The 21,865-nt window shown below is 43.7% G+C and overlaps 1 protein-coding gene across 1 annotated transcript in view; it reads right to left on the minus strand.

Moving 5' to 3' along the window:
• Positions 1–3,145: 3,145 nt before the first annotated feature.
• The window catches only part of znf804b (zinc finger protein 804B), a 72,874-nt gene continuing 54,154 nt past the window's right edge, over positions 3,146–21,865 (minus strand). Inside the window, exons 2-4 of the mRNA XM_030785423.1 lie at positions 19,554–19,697; positions 7,259–7,389; positions 3,146–6,815 (exon numbers count right to left, since the gene is read on the minus strand). Coding sequence (XP_030641283.1) covers positions 3,146–6,815; positions 7,259–7,389; positions 19,554–19,697 — 3,945 coding nt within the window. The remainder of the gene's footprint in view (positions 6,816–7,258; positions 7,390–19,553; positions 19,698–21,865) is intronic.

Genomic DNA, 21,865 nt, shown 5'->3' on the forward strand with positions numbered 1-21,865 from the left:
AAGCAGACGAACACTCATGGGTGCTTATTAACACTAGACACGCCTGGTTCTGAACACATAAGGTCTTCTACACGAACGTCAATGCCTGCTGTTTGGATATTGTAAGAGCACACAATCTGCTTCATCGTTCCCAGATCTGACAACCATCCGACTTGAACTTGGACCAAGGAAGAAGGAGGCCAGTAACTAACCCATCAAACACATATCTGCACACTTCTGTGAATTAGCTTGGCGCTAAAACCCTACCGTAGCTTTTAAGATGATCGAGAGAGGAGCCAAACACCCCCCCCCCGCCCAAACAAAAAACAAAAACACAGCACCTCTTTTATGTTTTACTGCATTCTGTGTTTTTTTTCCCCCCTGCGTTTTCTCCCTTTGAGTTTGAGAACTCAGTATTAAATTTTGAGTGAGTGGGGGGGGTGGATAGGATAGAGACGCATGAGTAGGTTTATTCTGTAACATCTGTTAATTATTAGCACTGCCAATCTCTCACAGTCTGTTTGATGTGTAGTCCTGCCGAGAGGGAGCACCAGGCTGAAGCTGAGATTTAGAGGGGCAGGGGGTGCAACTGGGGCATTGGGGGGGTGGGGGGTGTAGAGGGGGTGACCCTCAGCAGACCCCCTGCCCTTGTTGCTCCTCCCGGTGGGTAATCCGGGTTTTCCGGATCTCTCCGTGAATCTTCTCTTAGGTCACGTAAAAAAAGATTAAAAAAAAAAAAATCAATCATATCTCTCAAGAGATCTCCAGAGGGGAGTCAATCCACTTCTGATCCAATCAGATTCAGGCCGGGCTGGAAGAGAAACCAACTGGGTCCATTCATCTGCTTTTGCCAACTGTCTTATCCACTGCTTGCCCCCCCCCCCCTTCCCCTTCACACACACACACACACACACAAATTACAAGCCTCTGTAGACAGTCAGTCACGAGTGACTCAGAAAGACAACAGTGCTCTTTAGCACTCAGTGTTAGAGACCTGTGCAGCATTTCTCACATCCAAACACTCGGCTGCTTCATCATTTTTAAGTGCCAAATGGTTCAATCACTGTTTATACCATGAACATAAATTTCAAGGTCATACAATTGGGGGAGGGGGGAGGGGGGCGGGTTGCATAACAGAGTACAGAGCATTTATACAGATGAATGCAATCCACTGTGGCCCCTCTACATTTTCATGACCTTTCCTAGATTCATTCTTAACTTTCATTATACACCCAGTCCTTCTGTTCTTTCTTTCTTTCTTTCTTTCTTTCTTTCTTTCTTTCTTTCTTTCTTTCCCTCTTTCTTTCTGTGTTTGATCAGGATGCCAGGCAGTCACAAATGCCTAAGCATCATTATTTGATTAAAGTAAAACAGCATTGACACGCTTAGCTTTATGTGTGATGTGAGGCTTTGGGGGGGGGGGGGGGGGGTGTGAATCATCCATCCATTTAGCGCCAGAGAAGTCTGTGGGCTTCAGCTCATGCATGTCAGAGTAGCTGACTCGTACCACAGAGAGCTAATTAGCACAAATGCATAGTTCTGTTAGTGGGACACTGTTGGCAATGACTAGCATCATTAGCACACACTCCAGCTCCCCTCAGATCAAAACCCATAAAGCAGTGGAATGCTCATTTGAACTAAAGGCGTGTATATATTTATTTATACAGCTGTCTGTAATACTGTAATGCGTTATGGTCGTCGGAAGTTTTCTTTTCGGAGGAGATAAGGAGTTTTAATGCAAACTCAGCCAAAACAACATTCATCTCAAGGCAAAACAGTATCCGCTTTCATCAATGTTTCCTCTCTTAAATGTCACACGATAAACCCACTGTGGGAGAAAAAACGATGGCAAAGCAAAGTTATTTTGAATGACATCCAATACCCCTCCAAAAATGAAAATAACTGGTGACAAAAGACAAGCTTTTTTTTTTTTTTCTTTAAATGACATTCAATTTAATATTTTTTTTTGTTCCCATGACATTATGCTACAGATGAGAATATGTTAAGAAGAGTAAACAGAAAACACAAACCAAAACAAAACAAACAAACAAAAAAAAGGCTTTTGGACATGTTTATATCACAGCAAAAAAGTTCAGATTCAGTGCACCTTCATTAATGTATTTACATTACAAAGTACATTACATAAATACAATTCAAAGTTTTACATTTTAAGAGATTGAAAAAATATTATTGCATTGTCCTACATAATGGTAAGGTTTTTTTTTTGTTTTTTTTTTCTTTCAGTAAAGCAGCCTACTCCTGGGGTAAGGGTTCAGATGTACTCTATTGTCCATGAGAACAGAGAAGGGAACAACAACAACAACAAAAAAAAGAGTCGTGAATCTATTGCCCAATAAAAAATATCCTCATTCCAATGTCCAGCAGAATGAAAAAAAAAACTTGCTCTATTCATCACTATAGTTATGTTGCATGCTGCACATCGATATCAACTACTACTTTTCTTCCTCTTCCTTCTCCTCCTCATCTTCTTCTTCTTCTTTTTCCCAATTTGCATACATTAGACTGTGTGAAATTGGATGTAAAACATGATTCAGCAGAATCCCGAACATTTTTTTTTTTTTTTAAATTGTGTTTTGCCTCATTAACTCATGGACACAACCCATCTATGTCAGTTCTTGGGTGTTGATGAGTAAGCTCTCTGATCAGTCATTGATTTGCATAAACCTGTGTGATATATAAATAAAGTTACTTATACACGGATAGTTCCACTTTACCGAATGTTACAGAGTCATTTGCATGACAACACCGAGCATTTTTCCAACTGCTCTCATAAACGTTTTATTGAAATAAAGATAGATATATTAATCAATTGATTCTAAAGGGGGTAAAAGTGTAAATCAAAAGTGTAAATTAAATCAATGACCACGACAAAGTTACTGTTCTCTCTGCACCACTCCTGCACTGCAACATGCTCCTAAAATACTTAAGGTACATGTAAGAACCTTTGGCTGTGGGAAAATGCAGATTTCACCAAAAGAAGCTTTTAAGTCACAATAAGAGACACTGACATCTTTTTCTTCCTCTCTCTCTCGCTCTCTATCTCTCTCTCTCTCTCTCTCACTCTCTCTCTCTTGCTCTCTCTCTGCCTCTTCTGTCGTTCCTCTTCCCTTGCCTTTTTTTTTTTGTTTTAACGCTCAGGGCTATGCTAACTGGCAGGCCCGGGGTGGTGTTGAAGGTCCTGGCTGGGAAACAGAGGGCGTACTAGGGGTTGGATTTGAAGGGTACTGGCAGCAGCGACGGCAGCGGCAGCTGTGATCTGAGTGGAACTGAGTATGCTGGGAAGGAGAGAAGCTGGGGGCAACGGATGAAGAGCTAGACCGGGTCGATGAGCGTGCGGAGAATGGAGGGATGAGGCCGGGATCAGGTGTAAGGGATGAGCTGCCAGCACCGAAGCAGGATGAGCTGGGAAAAACGTCGCGGGGAACGGAAAAGGGGAAAAATGAGCTTGCGGAAGAGGGGAGTGAAGCGGATGGAGGTGTATTGAGGGGGAAAGAAGAGATTGTAAAGAAGAAGGAGGGCAAGAGGCGGAAGAGGGAAGGTTGGCAGAGGAAAACGCAGCGAGCGCTCTGTGTTGGAGGATAGTGCAAGGGAGATGGGGTGGAGGTTGTATTGACTGATTCGAAGGCTCTTGGACTTGTACTGGTATCAGGTTAATGGGCCCTGTTTCCAGTAGTGTTTGTTGCTCCTCTATTTCCTTCTCTTCTTGGAGCTGCTGCTGCATATGCTGCTGGGCTTGGAGTTGTAGCAACCTATACTTGTCAATCTCTTCTTCAGAAAAAGTGATTGGTTGCTCAGTCAAAGGAGGGGTGGAACATCTCGCAGGCTTGCCGTCCAAACTTTCTGTTTTATCGTCCTGATGACCGATGCGATTGGTTGATGATGCTAAGCCATCCCGCTGGCCACAAATGGCTTGCATATGGTCTGAAACAGTAGTGCAGTGTGCAGCTCTGGCATTGTCTTGGACTTTAAGGGGGTGAGTTGAAAGCCAGTTCTCTGAGGAGCTTTGGATCTGTCCCTCAGTCTGTTTGGAACTTTCAGGAGATGCACCTCCAGCCAAGTCTGTTTGAAATGAAGCAACCTGCTGCGGTCTTTGTGAATCATTCAACGTTTTTTCAATGGGGTCATTGCTGCTGTTACATTTTTCTGAAACGTGTTTTTTCTTTTTCACTCCTTTTCTCATGGCAGGGAGCTTTCCAATTAGCGGTAATACTGGAACAGCGCATGCTCTCTTAACCGTGATATTTTTATCCTCTGAGATGCTTTTCTCCAGTGAAACCGAGGCAGTGGTTTTAATGTCTTCATGTTTCTCACTGACGGTCAACACTTCGGGCTGGGTGTTGGCATCTTTGACAGATGGAGGTGTAGACTGCTGACTCCATTCTCTGGTAGTGGTGATGGATGGTTCTGGTCTGTCTCTGGGCGTAGTGGAGTCTTTGCAGTGAGTACCGTTGGACTGAGTTTGACTTGGTCGAGAGGACCATGTATCCCTACCAACTGATGACCCACTCCGTGCACTGAAACCCCAGTCTCCACTAAGGTCTGAAATGCTAGTGCAACTGGATGAACTGGGACTACATCTGGATCCAGAATGGGGTTTCCCATGCTTTTTATCTTGCCTTGTCTCCTTAGGAATTGACCTGAGCACTCTCCTCCTTTCTGCGCCCCTCCTGACTCCAGGACTGACTCTCTCACTGCTCAAATTCCCTTTCGGTCTCTGAGGTTCAGGACTTTCATAAATTCTATACCAACACAAATCTTTCGATATATTTGCCCTATTGTAGTCAGAGCATTCATAAACTTCAAAAGTTCTTTTGCGCCTTCTAATACCTTGATTACATTTCCTTTCCACACAAGCAAGGTTGTCACAGACTGCCGAGTATTTCCTCTTCCTGTTGATGTGAAAATCTCTGTAATTCCAGTCATCTTCAACTTCCCCACATTCAGTGTATACATGCGGACTGTCCGCTCTGGCCTTGTAGCTGTAACAGGATATCCCGTGACTAGATGTCGTGGTACTGTAACACCTGGCTGAATTGAACTCCCTCCTCCAGGGAGACTGGTAGGCAGACCCAGGTGAGCTAGAGTATTTACCCCAACGCAATGTTACCCCTTCCCCATCAGAGTTCGGATCTGACACTGCACTCCAAGAGCCAGATTTCTCACTAATTGGGGTTGTGCTAGTATCTCTCCGTGTCTCATAGAAGTCTCTATGCCACCGGTAATGACTTTCTCTCTCTGCTGTGCAGTGAATTGGGTCCAGGGAGAGCTGTCTCTTCGTCTGGCGAAGAGCAGAGGCAAATCTTCTCACCGTTTGACGTTTCTTCCTTTTGGATGATGGATTAGAAAATGAGTTTACAACGATACTTTTCAGGGTTAGTTCTGGCGCGTCACTTTCATTTGAACTTTCATTTTTCACTGATCTTCTCCTTTTCCGGAGCAGCTTTTGCCTTCTCTTTGTGCGAGCTTGTTTGTTTTGGGATGTGTCAGATGGAGCAGTTCTGAACTCAAAGCATTCTCCTGCTCCTGATTGTGAGCAGGCGTTCACCACATAACCTGCTCTGTGCTTCCTGACAGCGTCTAATTTACGCCTCCGAGCCTTCCCTGCTCGCTTGTTTTTGGGTCTCTTTGGTTTTAAAACGTCTAATTTATCCCCTGAATGATCCTGGTACTGAGGCTTGGTTCTGTCAGCCTGGTCAGAACACTTCTCTGAATAACACAGATCTAGCCCTTCAGCCTTTGTGCTTTTCACTTTGCTTTCTGCATGGTTGAAACTGAAATAGAGTGGGTTGCAGCTGTAAGATATTCGCGGCTCGTCAGAGGTGTATCTCACAAATTCCAAGGGCCATTTTAGTTTTGTCGTCCCGTCTTTTCCAAGGACGTTTAAAAACGAAACACCTGCGCTCTCCAGCTCCTCGTTCGCTTGTCTATACCCTGTTTGTGCACCTTGCCCTCCTATCTCTGTCTCTGACAGACTATTAGCATCATCCTGCAGATGATCCCGTTTGTGACTCCTTTGGATAAATCTATGCATATCATCATGCCAATGCGACTGGCCAGAATGTTTTTCACTCTGTCCATCTGTGTAAACAACAGGCCTGGAGCCCTCTACATAGTCCCCTTCCTCCAATCCCAAGTAAGCTTCTTCTGTGCTGGGCTCCTGCCCATGATCTCTCAGTCTGTCCTCTAAAACCCCAGGCTGCCTGTCCACCCCAGGGCTTTCTGTATCAGGGCTGCGGCTGCTTTGCTCATCTGTTGTGCTGTTCGTTTTTTGGGTCTTCGAGCGCTCCTCCTGAATTCTGTCCTCCACCTGCGTCTCTATTTGCATGTTGCTGTCCTCATTTTTTCCATTCGGGCTTCTTTGATCCGGGGGGAGGTTGAGGTCGTTTTGCTCCGGTGAGGGAGAGCGGGACCACAGAGCCAGGAGGGCCAGCCTCTGTCTCCGTCGCTGGAGATCCTCGTAGTCGTTTGCCTCGTCCATGCCGTCGCTGAACACCGAGGCGCAAGAGTCCAGCTTTAGCTGAGCTCGTTTGGAGAAACAAAACGAGACTCCCGTCCTGGAAGTCCGGGTACCCCCAGACGGCTTTGAGGGCAGCGGGGAGTGTTTAGCCCGACTGGAGGGCTGTTTCCTAGGCTCCAATTTTGAAGGAGAGCCCCTGGAAAGTGGATCTTTTGGGGAAAACGTCCTGGTGCAGACCAGAGGGGTCACTGGTTGAGTCTTGGGATTGCTGTTGACTTCGGATGGGACTCTGAGAATTGACTGCTGTTTTCCTTCTGCAACAGTTGTGGCTCTGAATTTTGGGCTTTTTCCTGGACCACTATAAAAGCAGAACAAATGAAGCATCAGACAAGGCATCACATTATTTTAGACTAAGTTACACTATAAGAAAGGCACTGCTGAATCAACATTCAGACTAGGTGCTGGGTAAGATCAGGTGCTTTGTGTCACACAAGACAAATATCCTAAAGACATCTCTGGCCCCCACTTAATCTCTCAGAGACACAAGAGGGAATATGTAAGTACAGGACTGCAAGCTGAAAATAGGCTGAGCTGTATTACAAGGAATAGCATGTGTTCAAGGTAGACACAACTAGAGGAGATTTCTTTTTCTGTGTTTAATTACATAAAGTATAAACCATAGATGGTAACATTTATTTAGGTTAGATATGTGATTGACTTTTTAGGGTCTGAGTGTTGGAGCAAAAGTGTGAGGACACACACACACACACACACACACACACAAAATAAATAAATAATCACCTCTCACTCTGTTGTTTGATTTGGGCAAGCTGATGAAGCCGTTTAAGGGCTCTCTCTTGTTTCCTCTCATCCTTCCAGGACTTAGAAGCAACATTACGGGCAAATTCTCTTTGCTTCAGTTCCTTCAGTCTCTACACAACAGAGACACACACGCAGGTATGAGTCAAGTGACAAATAACAACAACAGCAACAACAACAACAACAAAAGTCAGGAAATATGGAAGTTACTCAGAAGACCCTGTGAGAAAAATAATCAAGGTGATCCAAAAATTCAAAATTAAACTTGACAATTGCCTCGTGACAAACATAAGAAATAAAAACATGAGTGTTTCTATACCATGCAATACAAGACTAGTGGCTAGTGACACCAAAGGGCTGTGAAAGGAGAGACCGGGCCTTTGAGTTACACTTCTCTGGGGTACCCCCCCCCCCCCCCCCCCCCCCCCCCCCCCCCCCCCCCCCCCCCCCCCCCCCCCGCCCCCCGCCCCCCGCCCCCTCAGGGGCTTGCAACATATACAAAAACATATACAAAAGGTAAGTTACAGTCTGTGTTGAAATGGACTGATCTCGACGATGAATTCCTTCCTATGGGGTAGATGGAGTGGGGGAAAAAAAAGTCATGCAAATCAAACAAACAAACAACAAAAATCAGCAGAGTCTGAATACAGTCAGAAAACAATAAAAAATCCCCGCTGCGTCTGAATTTATTCATATGTCGTGAAAGTTGAGTCATATGCTGTAAAGACAGTCAGCTACCTTTGACTCCACTCAGCAGTATAATAAAAGCCACAGCAATATTTTGATTAGACTCAGGAAAAGCAATGAAACATTTGAGAGTGTACTGCCTTTTCCCCATGTTCCTCAGAGCAGCTTATACACGGTACACACACACAGAGAGAAGGAGAGAGAGAGAGAGATAGAGAGAGAGAGCACAGGTGTTTCGCTGTCCTCTCATACTAAAATTTAGTTGTATTTAACAGCAGAAATAAAACGTTTTTTTGTGTGTGTGTGTGTGTGTGTGTGTGTGTGTGTGTGTGTGTTCAATTGACAGAGTGGCACTGTTGTTGCTTTTGGCTTTCGCTGTAAACTTCAAGCACTTTTCGTTTTCTAGTCTGTCATCACACACAAACACACACACACACACACACACACACAAAAAGCAATTTAGGGCAGAGTGAAGAGAGTGGTGAAAGGAGCACAGGGCTTTTCAGCTGCATGTCAATGAGCGGTGACAACAGACATGGCAAAAACAGCTCTCACCCAGCAACCCAACTCCCAATAGAGAGCACACACACACACACACACACACACACACACACACACACACACACACACAGGCTCTCTTTACACAGCAAAACACAATAATAATATGTGCTACAAGGGAATTGAGAGAGTAATGGGCTCACCTGCACACACTCACACGCACGCACACACACACACACACACACACGCACGCAATCTCTATGTCTCTTTTTCACACTGTGTGAAAAGAAAAAACCCCAAAAAAACACGCAGGCACAAAACCTGCACAAAAGCTGAGAAACACTCAGACAACAACGAACATGGTTTGACCTGTGAAGGGAACCCCCCCCCCCAAAAAAACCCATCCGTGAACACGCTCCTTCTTCTCCACACACTCCTGTGAATTGTCTCTTAGATTTGACTCTGATGCGGAATATACAATCTGACTTGGTGCATACGCTTTTTATACAACAAGCGGAACAAGACCTTTTCTTTTTCTCTTTTTTTTTTTTTTTCAAATCACCAGTTAACTCCTCCAAAACTAAGCTTTCTCTGACGGCATGAATATTTATTTCTATGTAAATTACCACAATCCACTCTAGTAAGAACTTTGGTGAAAATATTTCAGTGGAAGTGCTTTTTTTTTTTTTTTTTTTAATTGGTCACGAAAAACGCTTCTCCCCACTCTAACGTAGGCCTACTATTTCAGTTGAAATTTCATCGCTTTAGCTGAAAACAAGTCCCTCACACACTCTGGGCATCTCTCAAAACCATCTATTAATTTTTTTTTTTTTTTTCGGGTAGATTGATCAAATAATGGACTTCAATATGGCCTTGAATACCCCACAAAACAATAACCGTTCCCAAGAAACCACATTTTATAAATTGCCCTGTCAATCTATGTCTATGTTTGACCAAAATAGTTCTTGTTTTCATCTGTTGCCTAGAAACGTCATTGTTTCTCAGAACGAGACATTTTACGGTTTCGAAAAGCTAATTTTCGGTAGAGCTTGTCGTTGATTGATAAGACATATCATAAACACTCACTGTTAATGCTGATGAGAATATTAAAAAGCTGTGTTCGTAATTAGCTTTGAACATTCTCATATTCTCAGCGCCTAAGATTTTGTCCTTGAAAGATAATTTGAAATGTCAATGCAACATCTGCTTCATGAATAAATGACAGACGCCGGAAGAACATAAGATCATTTTGAACCGCTCAATGGAAAAATATGACGTGTTAAAACTTGGGTAAACTAATGTTCTAAAACTTATGAGAGTCATAAACCCAACTTAGTACTTTCATAATCAAAAAAAGTAAAGAAAATAATAAAATCTATCTTGCAAATGCCTCGTGGAAGACACACAGTGTTCATTTTGCAATCCAGACCACCTTTGCCATCAGATGCAAACCATTTCAAAAGGAACTGAAGCGTATTTTTTTAAATGAAAATATGTTGTCAACTTCATCACACAATCTGATTTAAAAAAGAAAAAAAAAAAGGTCCATTAAATGCGCCTGTTTTCAGGATTATCATAAAGATTTCTTTCACTCACTACTGACACAATGGATTGTGCGCTAACTTTTTTTTTTTTTTTTGTAATCATTTTTATTGTGGGCTGTACACCCTCAGGTGCTACACTCCTGAGCTTACATAAAAGAAAGAAAAGGAAAGAAAAGAAAAGGAAAGAAAAGAAAAGAAAAGGAACTCAGAAATGAGCTGAGGATGCTAAGAGGCGTTGTGTGGATTTCTGCCCAAACAGACGAGAGTTTATCGAACTACAGAGAGAGAGACGCGGCTAGAGGCTAATGAACAGAACTGCCGATGAGATGTTCTTCACTTGACCTTTGCCTTCTTGTCCTGTAATCCGTTGTGTTTCCTGCTAATGATCAAACGCTGATGTTGTAGTCAATAAGAACACGGGGCAGTTTGTCTCTGTGCTAGGTTCAAAGATTGATTATGTGCTCTGTTTAGCAATTGATACAAAGACCGTCTCACTATGTAAACTCACGACTGTCTTTGATTAACCAAAACAACAACAACAACAAAAACAAAACAAAAGTAGCATTATCAGTGCATTTAAAAAATGTTAAAAAAAAAACCTTTATGCCGAGTAACTAAAGCAGTCACAGTGTCACTTTAATGAACAGATTACCAAGTAACATTGCAGAGAAAAGAGTCTCTCTCTCTCTCTCACTCTCTATACACACACACACGCACGCACACACACACACACACGCACACACACACACACACACACACACACACACACACACACACATATATATTCTGTTTATGAAGTGTTGCTTCCTCAGCAGAACTCCCCCTGTGAGAATGATCTTAATCCCTTTATGATCTTAATAAAAATGTTCAAATGATAATCTATTGCCTTTGAAGTTTATTCTCATCTGTAGAGTCGGAGTCCTTATAGATGATGTATTGTAACTTTAAATCACTCTGTGAAGAAATGCCAAATGCCACCCCCCACTCCCCCACCCCTCACCCAAGAGTCACACACACACACACACACGCACACACACCCCAAATAAACTGTATACAGTGTAAGAACACCATGAAGTTTTCAGCTCTCAGAGAGAGAGAGAGACACTGAGAGAGAGACAGTGAGAGAAAGACAGCGAGAGAGAGACGGAGTGAGAGACAGAAAGACAGAGGCTGCACTCGGTGTATTTCAGACAGGGATCCTGTGCAAGGCATTTGAGGGGGGGGGGGGGGGGGGGAGCTGATGGCTGTTTGTGACACACTGTTGTTCATTGATTAAGTGTCAGTAAGAATTAACTCTCACACACACTGACAGCGCGGACCAAGGATATCAGCATCTGCTCCGTCAAGCATGCTAACGCAAAAAAAAAAGGACAACAGGAGAAAATGAGTCCAGTCCTTCTCTCTCTCTCTCTCTCCACACACACATACACACACACACACACACACACACACACACACACAGACACACACATACACAAAGCATATCAGTTCTCATGCCTGTACTTTTTCCCTTTATTTTAGTATGTGTATGACTCATCTACCACATGCAACGCACACGAAAACACACACATATGTCAATGTAACTGGCATTACAGAGGAAGATGTGTGGAAAAATCATATGTGAATACACATGAAACTCACCCGTCTGCAAAAAAGGACAATAACACATGCAATCTTACACAGAACTGTGGAGCTGATGACTGAACATAGTGATACACACACACACACACACACACACACACACACACACACACTCCCCAAAGGCAGAGACAAGTTAGTGGAAAACCCTGTCTGACAGTTGAACCGGAGCACTGCGCACACCTTCTCAGTACAGATTAGCGAATTTGTCCAACGCATTAGAGAGAGGGCACGGCCAGCCGCCATCCTTAATCGTCTGAAACATCTCTGTTGACTTTTACAGTGCTGAGGGAGAGGTGTCACGGATATAAACGCCTGGCCGGAAACGCGGACGCGTGCACACGGGTTCCCGATCTGAGCTGACGATCTGGAGGTTGATTTGGTTCGCTGGCGTCATTGAAATGGAGACGCGCACAGTGCTGTCATCTTCAAACCCCTCATTTCTCCTCAATGCTGTCATGTTTAATTGTGTACTGCTTAAGGCAAAGCAGTAACCTCCATGGTATGATCTGTCACTAAGACTTATTCTCTCTCTCTCTCTCGTGTCTCTCGTGTCTCTCTCTCTCTCTTTTTTTCTGTGGGTGTTTATACATAATCAGAGGTGGGTTGGAGATGACTGAATCATTGTTCGGTTTGTCAGCTCAATGACTTTAGAGTGTTTCAGTTAAGATTACATCAGCGTTCTCAGAACTTCGCATCCTTGATTCAGAATTCCAATCTCAACCGCGCATCTGCAATATGGACGTTTCTGTCGTTTTCTGTTGTAGTCAATGACGTTTAGAAATATCTAATCCATAGATTAACTTAATTGTATTTTAGAGTTAAACCACTTGGCATTCAGCGTTGTGTAATGTTATGTGTGCTCGTGTGAGCTGCAGGTTTGTCAGGCTGATTTTAAAAGGTGAGAGGCAGATGGGCGAGTAAGGACTAGTGACCATAGAAAATGTGAGTAGTTGTATAGTTGTCCTTATGTGGATCCTTGCTGTAATGCTACATAGTATGTATTCTGCAGACCAGAACAGGTGTGTGTGTGTGTGTGTGTGTGTGTGTGTGTGCGTGTCAGTGGGTGGGTGGGTGGGTGTGTGTGGACAGGACTTCTTTTTGAGTGTATGCAGTCCTCAGGTGGCCTTGTCGGACTGATTGAGGGGGATGGAGAGAGAAAGAGAAAGAGAGAGAGAAAGAGAGAGATAGAGAGTGTGTAGGTGTGTAAGTGAGCAAGCTGCAGTACTGTTCGCTCCAGTTCCTCCATTTTAATGTTCGGTAATGTGACAGGTTCTCCTACAGCCCAAAGCCAAAGAATACAGGTGAGCATTCTCTCCCCCTCTCCAATGTGGAACACTGTCCAAAAACTTAGACCTGACAGAGTGCACACACACACGCGCACGCGCACGCATACACACACACACACACACACACTCACACACACACAGATACTCTCACATCTATCTGTATAACACAAAAGGGTACCTTTACCTCAGGGGGAACAGGGTGAATTTTCACTGTATTGAAATAAAGCAATGAAATAGAATACATTGCACACCTGTGTGAGAGTACAGGTACAGATAGAGAGAGTCAGAGAGACAGAGAGACAGCGTGTGTGTGTGTGTGTGTGTGTGTGTGTGCGCGCGCGCACTTGTGTTTGTGTTTGTGTGTGTGTGTGTGTGTGTGTTTCTTACAGAGTTCCATCTGTCTGTTCACCCCTCAGGTAGAGCAACTCCTCTGAGAGACTCACAGTGAGTCATCTCTCTCTCTCTCTCTCTCTCTCTCTCTCTCTCTCTTTATCTGGCATTGGCAGGTGGAGATGAATACAGAGGCTCAGCTGGGTTTCTTGGGCCCAAGAGGGTTTTGGGCGTTTGACAAGGGCAGCACACAATAAGGACTTTTCTCCACCACTCAGTCAAAAGCAAGACTTAACACACTCTCTCTCTCTCTCCTTCTCTCTCTCTCTCTCTCTCTCCTGCTAGCCCCCCGAAGCATGCACAGAACCTCAGACGCTAGGTCCCTCACCCTTTTCCCATCTCAGATGGCTACCTTTTCTCCTCTCCTCACTTCTCTCACCGAGCGGGAACATCAATTTTCTGTCCCACTTCCTCTCGTGGAGGTGAGGGACATGGTCAATACTGTTGCTACCGGCTTTATACTTTTGTGTGTGGCTTCATGAAAATGTAGGAAAAAAAAAAAAACGAAATTGTAGTGGGTATGAGGGTTTGGGAAAAAAAAACCCCAAAAAACATAAAGCGGATGTGAGAGGGAGAGAGGAGTGGGAGCGTTTGTCGTGAATCACGTCAAAAAAAAAAATTCTCCTGGAACAAATGATAGAACAGTGGTTTGTAAAACAAACTGACGTTGTAGATGACGTAATTTGGGGTAATCGTCATGCCGTGTAACCGTAATTGATTTTTTGTGTTGTCATGGATTATTGGCGGATTATTGAAAAGACCCCCCCCCCCCCAACACACACACACGCACACACACAAACATGCACGTGCACACACATACACACGCACGCACACACAAACACGCATGCACACACACACCCCCGTTACTATAACTGTAGTGCTCTTGACCCGTGCTTAAGCTCCTGATGTTTGTGAGCTTTGAGGCTGCTATAAGAAAAAAAAAAGAAAAAAAAGAAAAAAAAGGCGAGGCAGAGGTCAGACAGAGGTGAGTGTACCGAGGCAGAGCTAATTCGCCATCCAATGAAATAGCTTCCCTGCCACTCTAAACTTTCTCATTGGTCATTCAGGTACAGACAGCTGCCACTGGAGATTACAGGGTTTACGCTACATATAAGAACCGGTGATGTCACAGAGGTGACAGCGACCTCTGTCACTATGATACGTATAATGGGAATACACGCTAGCCCTGACAATGCCATTCTTTGACCGATAAGAACTCGTTCTGACTCCAGTTATCGATCGGAGGTTTAATGTCACTCCAGTGTTACGTCCCAGTGATTTTCAGGGGAAATTCATATGCACAAATGATGTTAGTCTCTCTCTCTCTCTCTCTCTCTCTCTCTCTCATTCATGAGTTAACAGACCAGGGCGAGACGGACTGTTCCTCTCACTCATGTCTCAGAGACATGAAGAGGCATCCGCAGAGTTAAGCACCCCAGCAGCACCGATAACAATGCAAAGAAAATCTTTCCAAGACGCGCTCCAATCACGTAATCTCATCAAATGTTGGACGTTGTAGCCGAACGTGGTTTGAAGAGGTAGGAAGCGATAAGCCTGAGGCATATGCTCAAAAAAAAAAAAAAAAATGGAAAACACATCTGCCCCTAACACCCCCCCCCCTACTCCCCCCTTCTTTCCCCCCTACAGTCTTTTTAACTTCCTCCCTCCCCCAGTTCTCATCTTCAATCTCCGTGGTGCCTCTCAAATGGAAGCAAATGCAATTCAGCTGGACTGGAGATTCAATAAAGATCCAAGCAGCACCTGGAATACAATAAAAAAGTCTATGTTGCTAGGAGCGTTGCTATACTCCCAGGGTTTGTATCAAAGATTACAGAGAAATACACAATCCGTACATTGTTTACAGTCCCACTGCGATACTTTACGGCGAAAATGAGCACGCGGGGAATGAAATCCCCCGAAGACGCCGGGGCCGCAGGATTGTCACGTGGTGTCGTCTCTGCTTAATGACGGTTACCAAAACAAAAACAAACAAACAAACAAAAAAAAAAACCCCAAACAAAATCCACGTCTTGCTATGCATTTTTTACACCTGTCAGAGGAAAGCACAGATTCACAGATTACCTCGCCTTCGTCGAAAAGCCGAAAACGGAACGCTTAAAGCCCCTTTTTCCTTCCTGGTGCTTAATGACTGATTTTGATACAGTTTTAACAGAAGGCAAGGTAATTCCAGCATCAAGCCAAAGCAAACGCCTCACCAGATGATCTCCACTTGGTTGGCAAGATGACAGTTTGACAGGATAACTATTTGTTGAGGTTTAAGAGGAGGGAAAGGTTGTATGTCTATGCACTAATGACTCACACTGTAATATGCTTGGGACGTTAAGGAGCAGAGAGAGTTCCTTTTCCCCTTTTTTCTGTTTTTTTTTTCCTTTTGATACGTAGGAAATGAGAAAGGAAAGGAGATTTAAGGAAGAAGATTGCGAACGTGCTGTAAGGAGCTTTTTTTTTTTTTTTTCCAGGACCCGAGGCTTTCCTGGACGTATTAATCGTGCTCCTGGATGTTAATACCATGAATAATTTAACAATTCTGTCTATCACTCTCTCTCTCTCTCTCTCTCTAGTTCTCTGTTTCTCTCTCTCTCTAGTTCTCTCTCTCTTTCTCGCTCTCTCTGTCTCTCTCTCTCTCTCTAGTTCTCTCTCTCTTTCTCGCTCTCTCTCTCTCTCTCTCTCTCCAGTTCTCTGTTTCTCTCTCCTGCTGTGTCACTCAGAGGTATTTGTCGAACTTGCTGCTATCTGTGGTTGTACAGACACAAGAGAGTAAGAGACTATGGGAGTTTTCAGACAGTGGGGAGGTAACGGGGGGAGGGGGTGGGGGGAGGAGGGGGGCAAGCTTTCTGTCACCCTGTCTATCATTTTGGGTTTAACTCTGCTGGGTGGGTATTATTGCCTCGCTCTATGTGAAAACAGGGGAATTCAGAAAGAGAGGCAGAGAAGGAGAGAGACAGAGAGAGAGAGAGAGAGAGAGAGAGAGAGAGAAAAGCAAGAGAGGAGGGGAGGAGAGAAGAGAGAGAGAGAGAGAGAGAGAGAGCTGCAGAACATATTCCTAAATTGTAGAGAGAGCAGTTTTTTGGCTTTCAGCATTAACATAATCAGCTATTGACTGCTACCATATGGACGGTTAGATTCACAACGCTTGTGGCTAAGATTCCCTTAGAGTCTTATTGAGCGCAAAAGCAAAACACTCGGGTGATTTGCGATTTAGCAAGCCTAATATCTTAATGTCACTTTACACAGTCGTATATTTTGCCTATCCTTTGGGCTTCCAAGTGCTGTCTGATGCACTCCTTTCCCGTGGAATGCTTGCATAACAGATTTACCACAAGCTAGCCTCAAACCGCCAGTCTCACAGTAGGTAACTAGCGTCTTAGCATGTCAGCTAAAGACACAAAATGACAAGTCAGCGGCCAAAGCGTCTTTGGGAAAAAAAAAGCGGAGTTTTTTTCCACACATTTTGCTCCATTCTTGACTGATTCACCTCCGTCACACTTGTACATCTACACAGCGTTCCTTTTTTACTTTCTTTTTACTTGTCGTTCTCCAAATAACTTACTTACTTATTTATGGATTTTACGCGTCAAACCTCGAGGCCTCGTTGGTTCTCTACGACTGGAACACAAGCAACAGTTTTCTTCTTCTTTTTAAAGTTTTAAAGGCTTCGAAAAATGCAATCCCACGCAAGAAACGTTCTTTCGAAGGACAAAACGGACAGTTTCTGCGTCGTTTAAAAATACATTCTTTCTTTCTTTCTTTTCTTTTTCTTTTTTTTTGGCTTTAGCAGCAGCAGTATTCGAGTCTCAGAGGGGGGGGGGGGGGGGGGGAGCCCTGAGGGTGGACCATACACTTTCACACTTTCTTTCAAAGCTCCCCTGGGCTGTTTATTAAACATTAACAAGCATATGCTTGTCCGCTTTGCTTTTTATAGACGTACATGCATGACTGGGTCTTCCCGCTCCTCTAAAAAAAAAAAAAAAAAGAGTAAAACTTTTGCGTCCCTCTGCGAGCTTGACGTATAAAAAATGTAACGGAGCAAAGCTTCTGTCTCCGGGCGTGAAGATTGTATTCCGCTTCAGGAATTACTGGGGAATCCCTCCAGATTGGGCTCGCCTTGCCGCATGCATAATGGTGTCCCCTCTTCACCTCTCTTTTTTTTCTCTTTATCTCTTGCTCCCTTGTCTTACTAGTTGTTTTCACTGTTTGTTGTTCTTTATTTCTTTTTTTTTTTTTCCCCTTTTCGCCTCATCTCTTTGACGCCCCATTCCTGGCTCTGTTTTTTTTTTTTTTTTTTTTCGCTAACCTAGCCGCCGCCACCAGCGTACCTCTCCCCTCTCTCTTTTAATTTGAAGTGAAGGCAAGTGGTGGGATTGCATCTCTCTGCAGCTCTTGTAAAAGGAGGACTGTTTTATGGTCAACTCTTAAACACTAATTAAATGAGTACCTGCATACATGAATGATTTTCTCTCTCTCTCTCTCACTCTCGCTCTCTCTCTCTATCTCTCTGAATGTGCTGGGTATAAAGGCTAAGCGATTGGAGATCGTGGAGGGATTTGAAACATGCGGCAGCAGAACCTTTCCAGGAACGAGGCGACGAAGCCACGCCCCCGGCATTTCCGCGACGGCCGACTGAAGTGGCGGGGTTTTCGGGTGATGACACCGCGGCGGCCTCTGAGACCCGCGAGGTCGCGCGATCTCGGCGCGTTATGAATATTTCACTGTGTCACACTAGGCGGAGAGCCCGCTTAATGACGCGCTTTACACGCCGCACCGGGCGATAGTTCAAAAGCACTACACTGAGATGCTGTGCTGCCCCGAGAATGAATGAATACTAAACGTGGGTGGAAGTTAATCACTTGAGCTAAAAGAAGGGCCAGTCGAGTCATTGAGATGGTTTGAGCACATCATGTTTCGCCACTGACTGCTTTTAGGCAGCGTCCGGTGGACTACCTTATAAAATTGACGTTTTCTAATTAGTCCCCACGATGCGTATTTTACCCTGTACTTTTAAACCGTCTCATGATTTGAACATATTTAAGGTACGGAGCATAAATAGAATGTTCTTCTGATCCTCTTCCGTTTGGAGCGTTGAACCGCGGCACGTTGTCCGTGACTAACAAGACCAGACGCGTACAAGCGAACGAACAAACTGTCATCTACACATAAACACACGCTGTTGGATCTGGTCTTGCGTACGAAAACCGCAAACGAGCATCTCTTCACGAAACATGTTTGATTGCTCCTCTCAGCAAAATCTTCTCCGTGGTGAGACTAATCGTTCGTTTTAGTGTGAGCCAAAGGCTACTGTCCTCCCCTTTAATCTCTCTCCCGTCCCGTCTGTATGATTTTTTCCTTCTTCCTTCTCTCTCTCTCTCTCTCTCTCTCTCTCTCTCTCTCTCTCTCTCTCTCTCTCTCTCTCGCTATCTTGTTCTCTTGCTTTTTCTCTGTCTGTGAGTGTTGTTCTTGTAATTGCCACTGGCTAAATGTCGCATTAGCGTTAAGCTTGCATAACTTGTAATTCCTGTTCACACTCTAATGACAGGCCTTTCTGCTTCAGCGTGCTCTGGTAAAGGAAAGAGCATTGCGAGACCTTGAGTTATATTAGCTAGATTACATTGGCTGTTTAGGGGTAAGTACTGTTTGTCATTCAAACAGAACAGGGATGAAATGCTGAGAACCGTGTTGTCAGAGTGGAGCGTTTAGTTAAAGAAAGAGTTACAGTCTGAGCATGAAGCGAGGTTGGCAAGGCTGCGGAATATGTTCGACCTTAGATGCCACACAGATGGGCACCAGCTCCCTGACATGTACCGTGGCACACTGCCAGTTAGTGCATGGCATTCCGCTCCTACGCTGCCTCCTCTCCTCTCCTCTCCTCTCCTCTCCTCTCCTACCCACTTTGCTCCTCTCCTCTTGTCTCTTCTCTCCTCTCCTTTTCTCTCCTCCGTTTTCATTTTTCTCTGCTCTTCTCCTCTATCTCTACCCTTACCCTTCCATCCCATTTGTTTCTTCTCCTCTTTAGTTCCCTTCTTTCCGAAACTGGACTTTCTCTGTGCCCTTGCAACGGCCCAATCTTATCTTTCTCCTCTTTTTTTTTTTTTGTTCCTCCGAACCAATTGATGTTCTTTTTTATCCTTCAGGTCTGATTACACTGATTTGTTTGTTTATTTATTTTTGTAAACATTAAAGCGTGTAGTGCTCCTCTGAGGTCGTCGAGCTCACCTGTTTGTGGGCGTGGTCATAGGAGTTGATGTGATTGTCAAACTCCTGATGTTTGTGGTACTGCTTGTCACATAATTCACAATAGAAATTGGCCTTCAGGTCCTCCAGTGCCTTAGCTATGGCTTTCTCCTTCTCAGCATTGTCCTACAGAGAGAAAGAGAGAGAGAGAGAGAGAGAGAGAGAGAGAGAATATTAATATCTCTCTTATCTGACATATTTTACAATTGGACTTGACATCTTTTCCTTTAATAAAAATTGAAATAGAGACCATTATAAAGTATAATGTGACGTATGTCGTACGGAGAGCGGTGATCGTTCATTGATTTCCCAAATATATTCCAGTTGTACATGAATTCAGAATCAGAATGGAGGGAAAATACTTTTAACGTCTTTGCAAGTGCTTTGCATTGTTATTCCTGCCTTTTTTTTTTTCTTTTTTTTTCTTTTTTTTTTTAGTTTTCAATTACAAAAGGGACAGAGCTCCACGCATAGCTCTAATGGAGTTGCCATAGCAACATGCTAGAGTTTGTAGGTAGGTTGAGGTTCGTCTCAAAAGTTGAGCTGCATAAAAGATTGTACGTGGAAAAGAAAAGTGTTCTGTGCTGCATGGCATTCTCCATAGCATTTATGCTGCATACAAAAACACACTGTTAGATTAGAGGCAAGTTCTATGATGGAAAATACTCAGGGAATGAATCTATCAACGGATGCTTTCCCTGATCAACGGTAGATGTACATATGGCTTGAAAGAAATGGAAATTCCCTAAATATAGTCACAGACAACGCAAGGAAAAGACTAGAAAATATTACCCCTTAACACTGATACGGATAATGAAGACAACCGGATAAAGATGGTGTAAATGTCAAGAATCGCTCTCAGACACACAACTTGTTAGCTTCATCACAGTAACCTTTGCAACAAACAAATGCCATCATAATACTTTGTCTAGGGTGAGAAAAAGTCCGTTAATGGACTACACACACACACACACACACACACATACACACACAAGCACACAAACTGCTCTAACGAGGAACAGTCTGGCTAAGGCCGCAGAGTTGCTGGGCAACGGTGGTCCACTGTCACATTCGACTCCTTTCTCCTCCTCTCTCATCACCGAGAGTTAAGCCCTCATTAAACTCTACACTAGGTGATGAAACAGAAAGAGTTCAACAGTTCTGTCACTTCCGCGGACAGCTGAAGTAGAAATAACTTGGCGATTTGGGTCAGTCAGTTGAGTCAGTTGTACCATAAGAAGTTAACCTGCTCTTGGGAATGATAATATCCAGTGTAAAAAGAAGTGAAACATTTGTTTCATAATGGTAACTGCCTTTACTCTTAAGGTTATGTGAAAAGCAATGGTCTGGCTATTCATATAACTCATCTTTGAATCTTGACTCTTTGTAACTATGATTAGCTTTTTTTTTTTGGTTAATTTGTAACTGTGATTAGACATAGATTACCAGGGCCAGGACTGGACTTTGTGGCATTTTTGGAGGAAAACAGAATGTATGAGATCTGACTGAAAATGAAAAGGGGACCAGAGAGAATGAGAAATAATAGCCTAAAATAGAACAAAACAGCAACTCTGTCAAATATTGACACCCCCCCCCCCCTTTCCCTTCCCCCTTGAAAATGTCAAATATTGACATTTGTGCGCAAGTCAGTATTTGATGTCTGTTTCATGAGAGCAGGTAGGTGAGAACCCATGGGAGATGATATCTCTCCCTTGGACTTCAGAATAACTGTTTGCACTCGTAGCAGATGTATCAGGGATTAATCGGTTTGTGAGCATCACAGCGGTGCCAAAAACCTTAATGACAGGTTAGTAACTGAAAAAGCGTGAGAGCGTGGATCGTAGTGGGTAATTAAAAAAAAAGAATGAAAAAAAAAAAAAAAAAGCTTGAGCTAGAGTGTGATTTTTTGATTTTTTGACTTGCGCTTATAAATTTAGTCCACAGCGTATTAGCTGCCAAAGCCTTGTGAGGAGAATGTGTTTTAGCATAATTGAACAGACTTCAAACGTAAGTGTGTCTAAAAGCATGAGTTTTGACACAGAATAAATTCGTAAAATGTAATGAAAATGATAAAAAGAAAAGAAAAAAAAAAGAAGAAGTCCAACAGAGCCCACACACACACACACACACACACACACAAAAAAGCCCCTGACAGCTAAAAATTTGACTCTGTGTATCCACGTCAGATAGCTGCCACATTGGATTCTACACAGCATCTCTCGGGAGGGAGATGCCTTGCCAAAGAGCAGAAACTTCCAACTGGGCCCCACATCAAACACACAACCATACGTGTC

This window comes from Chanos chanos, chromosome 9, assembly GCF_902362185.1.
Source record: "Chanos chanos chromosome 9, fChaCha1.1, whole genome shotgun sequence".
NCBI lineage: Eukaryota > Metazoa > Chordata > Actinopteri > Gonorynchiformes > Chanidae > Chanos > Chanos chanos.